Below are 17,850 nucleotides of genomic sequence, written 5' to 3' on the forward strand. Positions count from 1 at the left end.
ATAAAAACTTTGTTTTGGTTGGGTTTTAACTGGGAATGAGACAGTGTAATTACAAGCAAAGGACAGAATGGCAATGCCTATTGCTGATTACCTGTAACTAAGATACCTAGCTGCTTCTTGCATTCTAGTGAAAAAAACTTCATAATTTTTTTTATAATTTGTTTTTATTTAAATTAATTTGAGAAATAAAAACGGTCGAGTCTTCTGTACTTAGAAATTTCTATATCAAAAAAATATACACACCACGAACAAATTCGTAGAACAAATTGTTAGCAGATGCTATTTAGGGGTTCCAAGTACTGATGAGGATATGGATGGACACTCCTTACAGATGATCCTCTTTTCCATATCATCGACTCTCGTCGCCAGTTCAATGATCTGTCTCTCGATAGTCTTCACGTCACTCCTAAACCCGGTAACGGTAGCGTCTAGTTCTGTTAGGTACTGTATTTTATTGCTGAGTTCGTCGTATTTTTGTGATATATATAATCTCGCGTTACCGGAGTCGGAAACTTCCTTCTCGATTTTTTGGAGTATCTCACATTTCAGCTCGTCAAACTTCGACTCTATCCCTGGACCGAGCACATGGGCCCCTTTTATGATTTCTTCCGTCTTCAACTTCGACGGCAATATTGGGCAGGCCATTTTAAACTCGCGGTTCGATCACTTTGAAAAGCTTAAGGTTTTCGTATCTATTGTGCATTTTTTGTAAATTTAGCCAAATTATTTTGTGTTAAACAATTTTGCCTAATTATAATAATAGTATTGACATTAGCGAAATTTGTCTTTGTTACTTTTTTATTTATTCGGCCAGTATATTAGTAACTTATTGAAAATTTAACCAAAAGTCTAAGAAGTTTGAATATATGTATTTGTAATATATTAGTATGCATTTATAATTTATCCTTTGCACAATTCACTTGTTTATTATATAAAATAAATATAATATATAATAATAGCTTAATTATTATAATGTTTAGTTATTATTGATATCATCTTGACTGATTTCGAAAACTGCCACCATTGACGGATCAACTATATAGGCCTCTTCACATTCACAATTAAATACTTCTTTTTAGTATCTCCAACAACGAATCATATAAATTAACAACCGTCACAGATACAAAAAAAATATTAACAAATTAAATTATAACTAAACAGAAACAGTGTTAGACATTACCAAAAAAAAAAACAAAATTAGTAGGAGCATTACGGTTACATTACGGTAAATCTTTTTTTTTTAATTGATACAGTTCTTAAGAACTGCAGCAGAAGACGTATCCGCTAGACAGGTCTAATATAATAAATTATTTACGCATAAGGTAATAAGGCGTACTCGCTTGTAACATTGCGAGTACGTATAACAATATTTTTAAGATAAATAACAAGAATAAACACTTGAAATGTAAATGAAGACATCGATAACTAGAAGAGGTTTCATCATCACGCATGCGCATCGTAAAGCTAAGTAATTTTCCAATTTATTCGGTCTGTCATGGAGACACTTGAAAAACTATTACATGAATGAAGTATCATATCGTTGTATGATCAGGGGTGATGAGGTGGATCAAATGTGTGATTACGTAAGAGGAAGTTTTCCACTGACGCTACTTATAAGTAGAATCACTTATAGCGTTACGAATATGTGCTGACAATGAACGTTATATACCCACTAGCGAGGGGTTACGTGAGGAGATGAGGCGAGAGCACTCTTGTCCCAAAAATTGAGGTCGAGGTGAGACGAGCAGGGAGTAAAAGATCAGCTTGTAAATGTTTCTTGAATTTGGCCCCTCTCCTTTTTAAAAGAAGATTTGAAGCTTACGCTCCAATTCGAGATACTGGCAGAGCATCGGACACGTGTAAAAATGTTTTCTCGGGATAATGTTCTTTAGCACTGAAAACAAAATGAATTATAAACACAAATTAAATAAATGAAAATTTGGTAGTTCTTTTTTAGCCTTGAAATCTTAGATATCTGAACGATATTAGTTAAGACTCCAAGTGTCGTCTGTTTCCAGACTGGAAAAAAGCCCACCTGCCAGTAGGTATGCCAATACCTACTGGCAGGTGGGCTACCGTAAGAAATTTTAACGGTTCTATAATTCAAACTGGAACACAGTAATCCTAACGTGACGTGACGAGTGGGTGTTACCTTCCTATACGGGCTCACACAAACTTGAACCACCCACTCTTGTTGGTTCAAGTTTGTGTGAAGGAAGATGTATAAAAAGAGACTAACTTATAATATTTCTAGAGAAAGCCATTATTGGAAGAGAAAATCACAAAACTTGGGACTATGACTGATGACGATTTTTAAATAATAATAGAAATTAACATTGGTCCGATTTAGTCTGGCCGTTTTATCGAATTACTATTCAAGGCCATGACGACTAATCTCAATGACTTGCCATCTCTGCTGGTGATATTATACGGCACAAGTGTGTGCGGAAAATTTCAAGTACATCCAATTCTCTTATTAAAATACAAACAATTTATATTTATTATTTAATTTATAGTAGTCCAATGGGGGCAATCTGTACAAAATACACGAAACACTAATAATACATTTTTATGACAAATATTTTTTGAACTTGCATCAGAATAAGCATTCCTTGGACCTTCGGAAGTATACCTGTATATGTTATCTGTATTTTAAGCCCAGGAGGCAGTCGCATCTACAATCTACTACAAATAAATTCATTCGTTTATTTTTATTAAAAGCAAGATGGATCAATACAATTACATAATGATGTCCACCACCGATTTGTGCTACGTCGTCCATTCTAAGGGGACCAATCCAACCACGCAGAAACTGTGTATTCTCGATTTTCTCTATTTCTTAGTACAACTATACAGCAAATCTGACACGACAGAAATCAGGCGCAGTAGAAATACCATTTTCGGACTCTTCGCAGTTTACAACACTGCAAGCTTCCAAATTTCTGGTTACTACTAAAAATATCTCAATAAGAAATAAATCATTTTTTAATAATTTTTATATTTGTAATTGATTCAATAATAACTTTTCGAATCTTGCAAATGTTATAACATTAATGTTGTACTATTCTTTACATTGTTTATCGAGATATACTTTATTCAAGTACGTTTTATCGGTATCACATCACCGTCGCGGAATGTATTCTATCGAGAAGAACTGCCATCAAACTCAGTTGTTAGACTCGTATATTTAAGAGATATATAGAATTAACAATTCTCTACATAGTTATTAACTTATTATTAAGGCTTAGACCCTTAGCCTTTATCTGTAAAATCTAGACACGCGGTAGCGTGTCAGCCAAGTTCTAGTAACAGAACTGGCTAGCAGCACCGTGTGTAATATTACACGAACCATTTGGAGCCACTTTTGACCTCCTCATTACTTAAAAACTATTTGACATAAATGTGTCAAATTTGACTCATATATTGAGACTCGCGAGATACATATGTGTTCCAAATTTCATAAACGCTTCTCAAATGGTTATTTAGATATTAACGTCTAAAAATCGTCAATTTTATCACTGACTGACCTATAGATCAAAACTATAACCTACTTCCAGATGACCTAGAAAGTTGAAATTTGGCATGCAGGTAGATAATTAGGCCAATATAAAGGAAAAAATCTGAAACTGGTGATTTTTTATCATTTTATTATAATTTTTCATTTTATTGGCTCTATAGGAACTTATATACTTAGTTCCTGTAATAACTGTAATAAAAAAAATTATGTAAGAACTCGCAATCAAAACTTATGACAGCCGGTCTTAATGTGGATTTTAAGATCTTCACGTGAATATATAACAAGTTGAATACCACCCTTAAGTTTTTTAAATCCAAATATTTCCGTTTTATTACTTATGAGTATAGCCGACTTTCGTATTTATTACGTTATTAACTAGCATTTAGCGCACATCAATGGTGCAAAATCATTGTACTTAAAAAAATAATAATAATAGGCATTTTGGTACACGGCGCGCGACGCGACGCCGGAGCAGCGGGATAGGAGCGTTGCGATTAAACCTTAACGCGGACGTGTCTGAGCGAGTGGCAACCGCGCTCATAAGAATTATTTCAATGCCTTCCGATGGAAGCTGCCTAGTCTATTCGACTGCATATTTTTTCTTTGAGTATACAAGTATACAACAATAAAATAGGTTTCGTGAGACTGTAGTAGAGTATGTATATCGTAACTGGAATGATTTAAGTTTGTACTCTAGCGCTACAAACGGGGATCCTTATTGCTTGGAAGAACAGTATCGAGCAAGCATGCTGATGTCAGCAAAGGACTAGTGAATGGGTCCAATGGAAAAATAGAGAAAGTACATTGGGGACGTCGACAACAGCAATAGCGCACGTAAAATAACAATTCAATTTAAACATAATTTAATTTGCGAACTAGAAGTCAAAACCAAGTTACAGATATTAAGTAATGTATATATATGTTCAAAGGAAACAATTCTCTATTTGCTTAGTTTATTCTACTACTATACACAAATCACAAGGCCTTCGCCTTGACGGTGCTCTTTTCGACATAGGCTCCTCTATATTTAGTAAAGAGCAGGCTTACGTTGGCCTCTCTAGAATTAAAAACTTAGATGGAGTACATCTTATCAATTTAGGTCCAAGTCAAATCAAGACTCAAGAAAGCTCTATTGTAGAGTACAACCGTCTGCGCACGTTATACCACCCCCACTTTTTTTTTAATTTCTCGCTGGAAAAACGCTTTACGCGCTTCCCCCACGTGATGGTAAGTGGGGGGGTGTGTGGGACTCCCCGGAGCCCTGGAAGCGGAGTGCGCCCAGGTACGCCGGGTTTACCCACTAAAAAACCAGCGGTACCCTCTCCGTCTTTCGGCGAGCGCCACGGGATCGCTTACGCATGCTACCGTGACGCCCTGACGGTCGGCCTCCAACACCTAGAAGGGGTTCTCAGGGTACTGAGACCCTCCTAGTCCCTGCGACGCCTATTGAGGCGGGGGGAGAAGGTGCGCGTAGTGCTTCTTCCTCCTCCCTGGTCGTCTTCGGCGGAGCGGGTCTGCAGCGGCATCCTCTTCCCGCTCCCGCTCTGCGGCTTCCTTCTGCGACATCACGTTTTCGCAGAAGGAGCGCATCTCCGACCAGCACGTCTCGCTACTGAGCATTTCGTTGACGATGCTCGGCAGCGAGAGGTCTCCGCCCATAGTCGCCGCCAGGGTGTGCCTCTGGGGCCCCCACGCAGCACACTCACTCAGGGTGTGGTGCGACGTGTCGACTGGCGCACCACACTCGTGGCAGGAGGGTGACACCTCCCGCCGCGCTATTCCGTGCAGGTACTTACCAAAGCACCCGTGCCCGGTAAGTACCTGTGTCATCCTGAAGGTGAGTGTGCCCTTCTTTCTCTCGACCCAGCGACTCAAGTGGGGACGGATCGCCTCCACTGTCGCCAGGCCCGCCGTGGGTGACCCCAGATCCTCCTGCCATCGGACGATCAGGGCTTTCTGGGCTAGAGCCCTGATCCGCCCGACCTCCGCCGACCCTGGACAGTCGCCGCGGTTCCTTGATTCGACCCGGAACCGGTACACCTCCGCGAGCACCTCCGCCTGGAGCTCCCAGGGAGGATCCCCCTCGAGAAGTGTCGCCGCAGTCCATGACGCCGTACGGTACCCTCTGATGCCTCTCACCGCTATGACCCTCTGCGGCTTCCGCAGCAGGGCCCGATTGTGAGCGGTGAGGGCATCAACCCAGATCGGAGCACCGTACAGCGCCATCGACCTCACTACGCCGGAATAAAGACGCCGGCATAGCGATCCCGGTCCTCCCACATTCGGAAGGAGGCGGCCGAGAGCGGCGGCGGCGTTGATGAGCCTCGGGCCGAGATGGACAAAATGCTGCCCGAAGCTCCATCGACCGTCCAGGATGAGGCCCAGATACTTCATCTGGGCCTGCACCTTGATCACCGTCCCCCGGACGGTGATACTCGCCCCTCGTGGGGGTCCTTTCCGTGGACCGTGGAATAGAAGGGCCTCCGTTTTATTTATGGAGACCCTCAAGATACCACCCCCACTTAGGCAAATTAAGTATAAACAGAAAACGCGTAAAAAAAATCCGGACACTGAATGGGCAATTTACTCAAACATTTCAGAGGTACCTACAAGAAAAATAAGAACGTTTAAAAAAAAAGACAATTATACCCCGTAAACATAAGAAAATAGAATTGTTTAACAAAAACCATATGGTATTAATTTTGTTATTAATAAGTCCTACTCATAATTTATATACAAAAAGTAGTGATATCCCATCAAAAACATAAATGTAAAAATGAGAGCCAAGTTAAATATTATGATATATACCTTGGTTGTTGTCTTCAACGACAAAAGAAGTGAGATCTAAATTTGTGCAAAGTTAAATAGTCCTTTCTGAAATTTATTTATAACTACATAAAATATAATTTATTCTTATAACTTGGGGTAATATATTGTTGCCTAAGGTCTGACTTGGCTAGTTCTCATATACGAATTATATTATAGCCTTCGTAAGATACAAATGAATTATAAACACAAATTAAGCACGCAAATATTCAATGGTACTTGTTTGGATATGAACTCGCAATATCTGGTTAAGATTCATGTTTTCTTGTGACTGGACCATCGCAGCTCTTAATGTACGTTAATACTTACTAAGCAATACTGAGCTGTCCTCCATTCTTCTTAGATGTTCTGAGTTATAATTTGTTATTCTAAACACAAACTACAATTTGTGTTTATAAACATACATTATAATGACATTTTCTGAAGAACATTAAAATGATCCCGACAACAGTTACTCCTCTAAATACCTTAAATGATCCCACTTGAAATTTTATTAACTGGTTAGACCTATTATTACAACATGATGTTGATGTGAAAAGTTTGATCTGCCCATTGCAATAAAATTTAATTTCGCCAAGCGATACAGGTAGTTAACTTCTTTATTATTGCGTACCAGTGGTCAAGGGATTCCTGTGCTAGTCTGTATGGTTAGCCAGTTTATCCACGATGGTGTCATCTGTATTAATTTTATTGATCGCCATTATAAGGATTGACCTAGTCCAGAAGTATTGATAGTCGCCGTTTGTACCTACTTTATGAGTTTCTCCGTGTTTTCGCCATTTACAAATATCAAATCTTACAATAATTAATATTGCTATATATACATAATTATGTTCTTAAAGACATACATATCTCAGAGAGGCTATGTTTAAAATTATGAATATTCCAGTTATGAATACCAAACGGGCCATAGTTCCTAGTCAGCAATTAATCTTATATTTTTTATCAAGAATCCAACTTGAAGAGCAAGTAGCGTTGTAGCACTTGAGAAAGAGATAATCGGCGCCGATATTATACGGAATAATGGAAATTCCTTTATCGCCGTTAATACCTAGTGTGAGCTGTGGTTTTGCTTGAATTGCAAAAAAATTCATTGACACGAACGTTTAAAATAGAAGGAAAATGTATTTTTTTTTATTCTTACGTTTTCTCAGGGATTTACGTTTAAAGCGTCAAATTTTTATTAGAAGTGCTTACGACAATAGCCCATGGGGACAGGTTATTAGTAAAACCTTCTAAGTGGGACTATGTGCAGGCTCATCTAGGTTAATATCACCATTCATCAATTGAGAAATAACACTTGCACTAAGGTCTATTTGGGGGTGGGTATGACACCTTCACTAATTGTTTTATCTCCAAATACTATACCTTTTATTGCTGAATTACCATTTGAAGGTTAAGTGAGCAGGAACAAGGAATCTAAGAGCCGTATAGATGGCAGTGCGCTGTCAATATAAGGTCTAGTTTATAGTTGCAGTTTACTTTTAGGTATTCGACATAATTTCCTAAAATAACAACAATCACGTGTTGTTATGTAAGTTTCAGTATAATTCGAAAATTAATAAATATTTTTAAAATGAAAATAAACTTCAATTCAAGCAGAGTTTTGAATCTTCGTTTCACATAAATTGTATTAAATGTAAAGCTACTACCGCTGCCACAAATACCGGTCCTGGCCCTGGAACAAACCCGCCGGAAACGCCTCGGAAGGCACGTAAACCGCCTGAACTTGTTTCGGCCGTGTCGAATTTTCCGTTCCATTAGTAATAATCATTGTCCCATAAATAAAACGTGAAGTTGTGAAGTAGTTTTTTCGTGGTAGGGCTTGTGCGAGCCCGTCTGGGTAGGTACCACCCACTTATCTGATATTCCATTCCTTAGCAACAGCAGTGCTTAGTATTGTTGTGCTCCGGTTAAAGGGTGAGTGAACCAGTGTAACTACAGGCACAAGGGACATAACATATTAGTTCCCAAGGTTTGTACACATTGTAAGGAATGATTAATATTTCTTGCAGCGCCTTTGTCTACGGGTGGTGGTGACCACTTACTACCAGGTCGCCCATTTGACAGTCCGCCTATATCATAAAAAAAATAAGTCAAAGTTAACCAAAATATAAGAAAATAAACATAAAAATGCAAAAAAGATACAGGATGTGGGTCACCCAAAGTGGGTGTGTGTTTTAAAAGTACATTGACTCTACTAGGCGATTGCATACTCCACATTAGTGGAAACTGATTAAAAGCTGTTTGAAATTGGAAGCGATAAAAAATTACAAATAAAAACTGACACATTGCTAAATTATCTAAAATAAATAATGAAACTGTTCGATGAGCCGCACAGACGGACATCATTAACACATACGTATATCGCGAAAGATAGCAATTTTTCTTCTTATCAATCACATAATAGTTATTAATGCATGTTGTAATATATATACTGTTAATCTGTGATCATCGCGTGGTGCGGTTTGTGGTGTGTTCCATTTTATATGTGAGTGATTTGATTTTAATTTTTTATCTGTATTTGTTTCACTATTAAAACGAGGTAAGTAATGTAATTTTATTATTTAGTTTTAATTGTATTTATTTTAAGAATATTGTAATTAATTATATTAATATTGTTTATTAATTTTGTAAGAAGATATTTTTATGTTTCAAAATTAAAAATAATATTTTTTTTAAATTTTAAAGTAAAAATAGTAGAAGTAAAGATTAAGCACCTAAATAGTTTTTATTAAAAAATATATTATATTATTTGTTCAACAAAGAGTGTTTTCAATATTAATTACATATGAGTCACAATAAACTTTGTAACGTAGCTGTTGTTAATATCCTATTTAAAAACGGTACAAATAAATTATCAGCTTGGTGATATATTTGTCGGTCTATAAAAACGTTGTCATTTATAAAAAAAAAAATGTGTTCCACATTTAAAATTTTATAAATACTTTAAATGAAAGGAGATTTTTGACAATTTGGAAAATGTAACATAATAGTAATTGTACTCTAATAAATATTAAGAATTACTTTTTATAATTTCGATCAGTTAAAGTAACTTGTAAAATTCTATAAAAAGTAAAGAAACTATATTAATTATTGTCCGTTTTTTTCGATATAATCTAAGTTCCGGATTCAAATAACGATTATCATAAGAAATATGAAGGATCCCGTCGGTCACCAGGGTAGTTCGTCATGATAAATTGGCCTTTCATTAATTTAGCTTAAGAATAAGGTATACCAGGTTGTATATTGGTCGACCAAATCGACCGTAATTAATTGCTAATCAAAACATAAGATGCATTTATTCGAAAGATAGAAAAAGATAGACTTAACTTAACGATATCCTGTTATAATTACAATAAAAAGTAATAAGTTCCCTTCGCCATCTTATATATTTCAAAAACCAGAGATATAATGTAACATTAATAATTAAGAAAGTAATCGAAACAAAATTGTATTATTAAGTAAATCGTATTATATAGTATTTGTTTATCAGATAAAATTAGCGCGAAATCTCATCACGTATAGATATGAATCCCAAAACCACCGATTACTTAACCAAACCCAAAATATAGTTAAACATTAGATATTGGCGCGGCTTTGGGGGTAACATCGACTCGTATACCTTGAAGGCATGACTCATGACGCTTTCATACCCCCTTAACCGCAGCTCTCCCTTGTGGGGGCGTGTTACGTACATTTTATAGTTGGTTGCTCTATATCAATCTCTATATTAAATATTTTAATTTATTGCACTCGATATTTATTTATTAATTTTACTTGGCAATAAATTCTTATAAGAACCATCAATTGAAATGTTTCAACCAAGTGGGATTTTTACTTTTCGAGCTGTACTTTAGTACATACGATTTACTTTAAGAACTACAATATATACAAATTTAAATTAAATACAGTTATTACATTAAGAATGCCAGCAGCATATTATAATATACTAGCTGAACCTGCGGTTTTAACCGCGCGAAATTTATTAAATACAAATTTCAACCCCCCGTTTTACTCCCTTAGGATTGGAGTTTCGTAAAATCCGTTCTTAGCGGATTTCCACACCCTTTAAGGAACCTACCTGCCATTAATTACAAGTTTGTAAGACTAGTTTCTGGGATTTTCTGATTAATCAGTGAGTTCGGTCGTAATTCTAGGTTATTTATATCGAAAAACTAACCGGTGTTGTAATAAGTAAGGGTAGTAATTAGGGATATTATATATTTATTATTTAAGCTTACATAAATAATTACATAGATAATAAATATAATTTTAATCCTTATCAGGCTTAATTCAAATACATTTATAAACATAACGCTTTAAGTAAGTCTTAATCCTAGATAAATATGTAAAATATGTTTGAAAAATCGAGTCGTTTCTATTTATCAAGGTAAGATATATATAGTTTTACAAATCTGTACTCTATCTAGCCATCGAGATAATTGAAGTATATATCACTAAAAAGATATATTTATTAACTTATCTACATTTACAACAACAGAGTACTTAAACATGTCTTAGCTTTTTTTTAGATTTTGTCAAACGTTGTTGATAAATAGTTTTAAATAAAGTATGACATAACAAATCTGTTATCAAAGACATTTTTATTCATGATATACATATACGTTTACTTACAGATATCCGTTGTCAAATAGACTTGTTACTTGCTGGTTCTTCTCGGAAGTATCTTCTGTACTGTTGGCACATTATATTTCGAACGAGCTTAGACAAACTTGCCTAACTGCTCTGTATATTGCACAAATTATTACCCCATGGAATAACGATGTGTACCATTTCATAGTCAAAAAGCAATTTCGGGTTTTTTTTTATTGAAATTTCGTTTAGAGTTTCATTTCGAGTAACTGTTTTATTTTTTAAATGTATTCAATTAATAAAATGGATATATAAAGATTAATACTTTTAACTATATGTACAGATACTACAATAAAATTTTGGTCATAATATCTTAAAATGTATATTCATTGCTCAGTGTGTTGAAAGAATTAAAAAAAAAAAAAACATCGACGTCATGTGATGCTATTTTATTTTACGTCGAAAAAAGCAACAGTATTTGATTTGTTAATTTAAACTTGAATATATTTTATCAAGTAGAAATCAGTTTCAAAGAACAAGTAGCATCAATGATAACATATCAACCTATCATCCTGATTTGAGAGCAAGATTAGATTGAATATTGTAAGATTCAATTATTTATCGAACCACCTACCGTACATAACACTTCAACTGAAAGATAGATAGTTATTCTTTTTTTTTTATTGAATCATTGACGAAGACGTAGATCTTGAGGGATTTCTAAACGGTATGATTTTTTAAAATTTAATTTACATATTATTTTTATATACTTTAGTTTTTACTGGTTATTATTCTTGAGTTAACATTGAAACTTAAAAAGGTATTAGTTTTTATAACTACGAGTCTAGTTATAATTTAATATGTATTTATTGATTATATTTACATGGTTATTGCATACAATGTAAACATAGTACATAATATTAATGGAAAACATATGTATGTTAATATTCTACATACTTATTACATTAACTTGAAGTTGCGAACGAATGCGTATAATGATACGCGGCTCGAAGTCAAGTCTCGCAAAACTTGTTTCGCTTTGTTAGCTGATTAACTTATTATTTAATTTCAATGTTTAATTGTTACCGTGTTCATTCCAAATAAAAATAAAAATATTCTTTATTCAAGTAGGCTCATAACAGCACTTTTGAATCGTCATGTTAGAGTGTTGAATTAAATATATAGCTACCTCCGGCTCCGGTTCCTTGAGTAGATTCAACAACAAACTCAGTAGTTAGTATTTTTCATCATTTTAAGTCTTTTTGTTTCGCGAATTTACCGTTGATCGAAAGTCGCCCACTTGGTAAATAAGAGTTTTCATAAATTACTAGTAGGTCGCCCGCAAAACTTCTCGTTTATTGCAAAGACAATTATTGAAAAAAAATTATTGGTATATGTACCGTTTATATAAACATATGCATTTAGTAAAAAGCGGTTATGTTAACAAACATACACTCCAATTTTATTATATGTATAGATTACCATAGTAATGCATGACACTGGTCGATGTCTAAGCGAGTCCTTGGCTTTGGTATTGACATGTTGGAAATGTTTCTAGTACACGATAAACAAATTGTAATGATGTTGAAACAATCGCCCCTCGACTGAAAAAGCACTTATAACTAGCCCATTGTAATAAGCTACATTGAGAGGGTACGATGATTATTATTATTAAGTAGCAACACGACCAGGCTTCGCGCGGTTGCAATTTAATAAAAGAAAGTGTAATGAAATTAATATTTCCTTTTTCCGAACCGGTGGTAGAGTTTAATTTGACCATCAATAAGAAAGTGTAATGCTTCTATGTTGAATAAAGGAATTTGAGTTTGAGTTTGAATATAATTTGTATCCAAAGCATTTAGGAATAATTCAGCTGTCTACCAGTGGCATTTTTTTAGAATTAGGTCATTAGTATTTAAAACGGGATATTTACCATGTTTTTTATTTTTATTTGGTGGAGCTCGATATTTCGACATTATCTACGAATGTCTTGTTCACGAGAACAACATGGTTATTTTTATTACTGTTAGTAATAAAAATAACCATGTTAATTTAAAATCTTATATAGGTCATTAGTTCCGGAGAATACCTATAGATAACTGGTTTTTCTTTGGCTTAAAATATTAATGTCAAGTATGTCTTCTGTAAACGGCTCGACCGATTTTGATGAAATTCTATGGGTGCGTTCTTGTGAGGTCTCAGGAAGGTTTAAATTGGATTGGTAATTGGCGTTAGATTTTTTGATCTAATAAAATAAATTATACTCCTATTTCGCCCGTAATATGTCGGGTCGACTATACAAATAGGAAAATAAATACAGTTCAATACTTTTTTCTCCTCTGTCAACCGATTTTCATTTTAGTAACTCTATATTGACATTTAAGTTTTTTTTTACATAGAATGTTACTTCCAACCAATGCAGCAGGTGATTCAATTTTGAATCAACTTTGTGGGAGATTATCTTACCAGTAGTGTACTCAGTGTCTACCTATTTATTTTTGAAGTCACAATTATTATAAAAACGAAAATAACTACTAAACCAAAATAACTACTAAACCAAATTAGAAATTTATTTTAAGGTTCAACGATTGTTCTTTTCGTGTAACTTGGTGGTAGGGCTTAAATGACTTAACTTAAATAATTTAACTATAACCACCCGAGCTGGTTTAAAAAATCACTCATAAAGTGTTTAGCTGAAAAAAACAAATACCATCGTCGCTTTAAACTGCACAACAATCCTCGTGATTATGATACTTTTTCGATGTTACGCGCTAGATGCAATAAATTAACAAAACTATCTTTTGACAACTACCTATCCTTTACAGAAAAATCAGTAATACATAATATTAAAGCATTTTATAGATATGTAAATAATAAAAAGAATACATACGATTTACCGCAAAACATGTATTATAAAGATTTGGATACAACAGATGCCCAGGAGTGCTGTGAACTGTTCTCTAGGTACTTTAGTTCTGTATTTGATGAGTCTCTAGATATTTATTCTAATTTAGAAACAAACTTTGAACCTAACTACAATTCGACTCTAAGTTCAATTCATGTGACACAAAAAGAGATTTTTTTGGCTTTAAAAAATTTGGACCCTAACAAAAGCTCGGGTCCCGATGGAATTCCTCCATATTTTCTAAAAAAATGTGCTGTTGAACTGTCCTTGCCGTTGTATTTAATTTGTAACAAATCTCTTTATTCCGGTAAATTTCCTTCAGTTTGGAAAACGGCACATTTAGCCCCAATCCATAAATCTGGCGATAAATCAGACTGTGCAAATTATAGACCAATAAGCATTCTATCAGGTATGGCTAAAGTATTTGAAGCTTCGGTTTACAAGTATTTGTACCGTCACATTAGTCCTTCCTTATTCCAAAACCAGCATGGCTTTATTAAGGGCAAATCTACTAACACCAATCTATTAGAATATAAAAATTTCTTATGTAATGCTTTTGCGAAAAAAGATCAAGTAGATTCAATTTACACAGATTTTAGCAAGGCTTTCGATAAAGTTAATCACAAAATTTTGCTGGAAAAATTAAAACTGTATGGTATTCATGGTTGCTTGTTTAGATGGGTAAAATCGTATCTATTAAATAGAAATCAATTAGTACGACTAAAAGGTCTATTATCGTCACCGGTTATTATTAAATCAGGTGTGCCCCAAGGTTCACATTTGGGGCCCCTTTTCTTTAACGTATTTATAAATGATCTCATTAATGAGTTAACTTCACCCTCTTTACTATATGCGGACGATTTAAAAATATTTAACGTCATTACTAATTATCTTGACTGTGTAAATCTACAAAATGACCTTACTACTCTGTCCAAATGGTGTCAAGTAAATAAAATGAACTTAAATATTAAAAAATGCTTTGTTATATCTTTTACAAAAAAACGTCATAAAATATCTTTTGAGTACAAACTGCAGGGCCAGGCAATTGCTCGACAATCAGTAGCTAAAGATCTTGGAATACTTTTTGATGAACAATTAACTTTTCGCGATCATTATAATAATATTACAACCAAAGCTTATAAAAATTTGGGTTTCATAATACGTACAACAAAATCCTTCAAAGAATCTAATGCTATTATTTCATTGTATAACACCTTAGTTCGGAGCATCCTGGAGTACTGTGCCGTGGTTTGGTCTCCTTCTTACTATGTGCATTCAGATAGAATTGAAAAATACAACGAAAGTTTCTAAAAGTATTAACTTATCGAAACAATCTCCATAGACAAATCAAAAGCTACAAAGATCGTCTAATAAAATTCAAAATGACCCCATTAAGTACTCGTCGACAGCAGCAGGACTTGATTACACTTCACAAAATCATACATTCAAATTTAGATTCTTCTGCTTTGCTCGCGAGCATAAATATTAATACGAGGTACAACTGCCGCAAGCCAAAAACATTTTCTTTACAAGTTTTTAAAAACAATACCTCTTTTTATAATCCAGTTATCAGAATGTGCCGCCTTTATAACGAAATAACTAATAATAATAATCATGAAATTGATATTTTTAATATAAACCAAGCGTCCTTTGTAAAAATTGTAAAAAATGTCTATTTTAAAAATGCAATTTGTAAACTTAAAAAATTGTAGTTATTAACGATTATATTTTTTTGTCTTTTTCGTAAATTCAAACCAAAATTGTTTATTATACCATTTATTTATTTTCTTCTTGTAAATTTAATTCGTGTAACTTCATTGAATATCAATTTTAATATTTTATTTTTGTCTTTTTTTGTTTAGTCCATGTAATTTAATTTTATTATGTTCTTGATATTCCTACTGTTGTTATTGTTTAGTACTAATACATAGTTATCCCCTGTATTGGAATTTGTTAACTGTAATAATTGGCAATCCCGTCATGTTGTGCATGCACCCTTAGGGTTATAATCTGTTCGACACTATTAATGCTTAAGAAATATTCTCTATGTGATTGTAACCTGTTGTGTTTGCCTTAATAAATAAATAAATAAATTCAGTCTGGAAGTACTAGTGGTACCACCCACTTATTCTACCGGTTATCAGTACTGCTTAGTATTGTTGTATTCCGGTTTTAAGGATGAGTGAGTCAGTGTAGCTACAGGCATAAGGCACATAACATCTTAATTCGTAAGGTTGGTGGCGCATGGGTGTTTTAAGAAATGGTTATAATTTTTTATCGAACTAATGTATGTAGGCGTTGGTGACCGTCAGCTGACCCATTAAGCAGTCCGCTAACCTATGATAAAAAAATATTTAAAGAGTATACCGGTCTATTAATTTGACATCGTAACGTAATAAATTAAACGCCTGTAAATATTTTCATAGCAATAACGTCAATATATATTTTAGCCTGCCGATTACAATAGGATTCGGATTTAGGAATCTATAAGTACTAATAATATGAACACAAATTAGTTCAGTCGATATATTTGTTACCTCAAGAGGTTGGTTATACGGAATTTATGAAAAAAATACACGAAAGGAGTCAGGGGGTATAGACTGTTTAATACAAGCAATTAATTTTATCAAGTAATTAAGCACTAAATTGATACATTATAATATGATGATAACAGGAAAGATCAAAGATGACCTTGTTTGCTTTAATAGGTACCGCCTCTCGATATATATACTACCCTTATACAGCATGCATTTTAATACTGGCACCGTAAATGAAATAGAAAGAAAATACGTAGTGCCAATTAAATTTCGAATGTTCATGGGAAAAGTATAGAGTCTTGGTAGTACCAAGAACTTCTAAACGAAATTATTTTTGAAAGCTTGATATGGTCTTCTATAAGCGACCTCTTAAAAATCATTCCATCTTGTTAAATGTTGGCAGAATTTAATGATTTTCTCTGATTATATACTCTATATCTATATAAGCTAACAGTACAGAATTAGTTAACATATACAAAAGAGACAACGCAACTTCTACATAACATAACATAACATAAGCAGCCCGTAAATGTCCCACTGCTGGGATAAAGGCCTCCTCTCCTTTGAGGAGAAGGTTTGGAGCATATTCCACCACGCTGCTCCAATGCGGGTTGGCGGAATACACATGTGGCTGAATTTCGTTGAAATTAGACACATGCAGGTTTCCTCACGATGTTTTCCTTCACCGCCGAGCACGAGATGAATTATAAACACAAATTAAGCACATGAAATTTCAGTGGTGCCTGCCTGGGTTTGAACCCGAAATCATCGGTTAAGATGCACGCGTTCTAACCACTGGGCCATCTCGGCTATAATACTTAAGCAACTTCTACATTTGGATTAAATTATTTTTCTAAAATTTATTGGTAATCAAAATATGCTTTTTATAATATTGGTAGGTGGACGGCCAAATGGGCCATCTGATAATAAATGGTCACCATAGCCCAAGCACATTGGCCTTGTAATACGCCAATAGGCCAACCTTGGGAGCAAAAATGTGATGCCCCCTGTGCCTGCGGAATACGTCAATACTATGTATTACTGCTTGGCGGTAGAGTATGAGAGTAAAGGGTAGAACTTAGCTTGTATAAAGCCCTACCAAGTTAAAACATACGTTACTCGAGTAGACTCTTGTATTACATTTGAATCGTTCTATAGTTTAATATTGTGGGTAACTTACGGCTTGGAATTATACCGAGATTTTACCGAGAAAAACCAGCCTGAAACTCAAAGGTTACGTTTATACACGTTGACCCCACGTGAATTAATGTAGCGTGCTGATAACATAAATTACGATTGCAAATAATCTGTTAATGCAGCGTTACATAAAACTCGAGATATGCTTAAGTAAATAAAATTAATCTCTAATCTTACCCTCTCGTGAATGAACTAGTAATTTTTTTTTAAACCTGATTAATCAAAAGCTACGAACATCCATACAAACAAAAACATAACATTAATCCTCTACC

The 17,850-nt window shown here is 34.5% G+C and overlaps 2 protein-coding genes across 3 annotated transcripts in view; one reads left to right on the forward strand and one right to left on the reverse strand.

Annotated features, from left to right (window-relative positions):
- Positions 1 to 152: 152 nt before the first annotated feature.
- LOC125073159 lies at positions 153 to 757 on the reverse strand. Its single transcript, XM_047683873.1, has one exon. It carries the CDS (start codon positions 643 to 645, stop codon positions 280 to 282), a length of 366 nt encoding a protein of 121 aa, XP_047539829.1. The 5' UTR covers positions 646 to 757; the 3' UTR covers positions 153 to 279.
- Positions 758 to 8,696: 7,939 nt separating this feature from the next.
- LOC125073039 (facilitated trehalose transporter Tret1) overlaps positions 8,697 to 17,850 on the forward strand; it is a 33,432-nt gene continuing 24,278 nt past the window's right edge. Inside the window, exon 1 of one of the 2 annotated variants that reach the window (XM_047683719.1) lies at positions 8,697 to 8,834. The gene's annotated coding sequence lies outside the window, so the exon portion shown is untranslated. Of the gene's footprint in view, positions 8,889 to 17,850 lie in introns of both variants that reach the window. The other variant, XM_047683718.1, reaches the window with a different exon arrangement.

The sequence above is a fragment of the Vanessa atalanta genome, chromosome 23 (assembly GCF_905147765.1).
Source record: "Vanessa atalanta chromosome 23, ilVanAtal1.2, whole genome shotgun sequence".
Lineage (NCBI taxonomy): Eukaryota > Metazoa > Arthropoda > Insecta > Lepidoptera > Nymphalidae > Vanessa > Vanessa atalanta.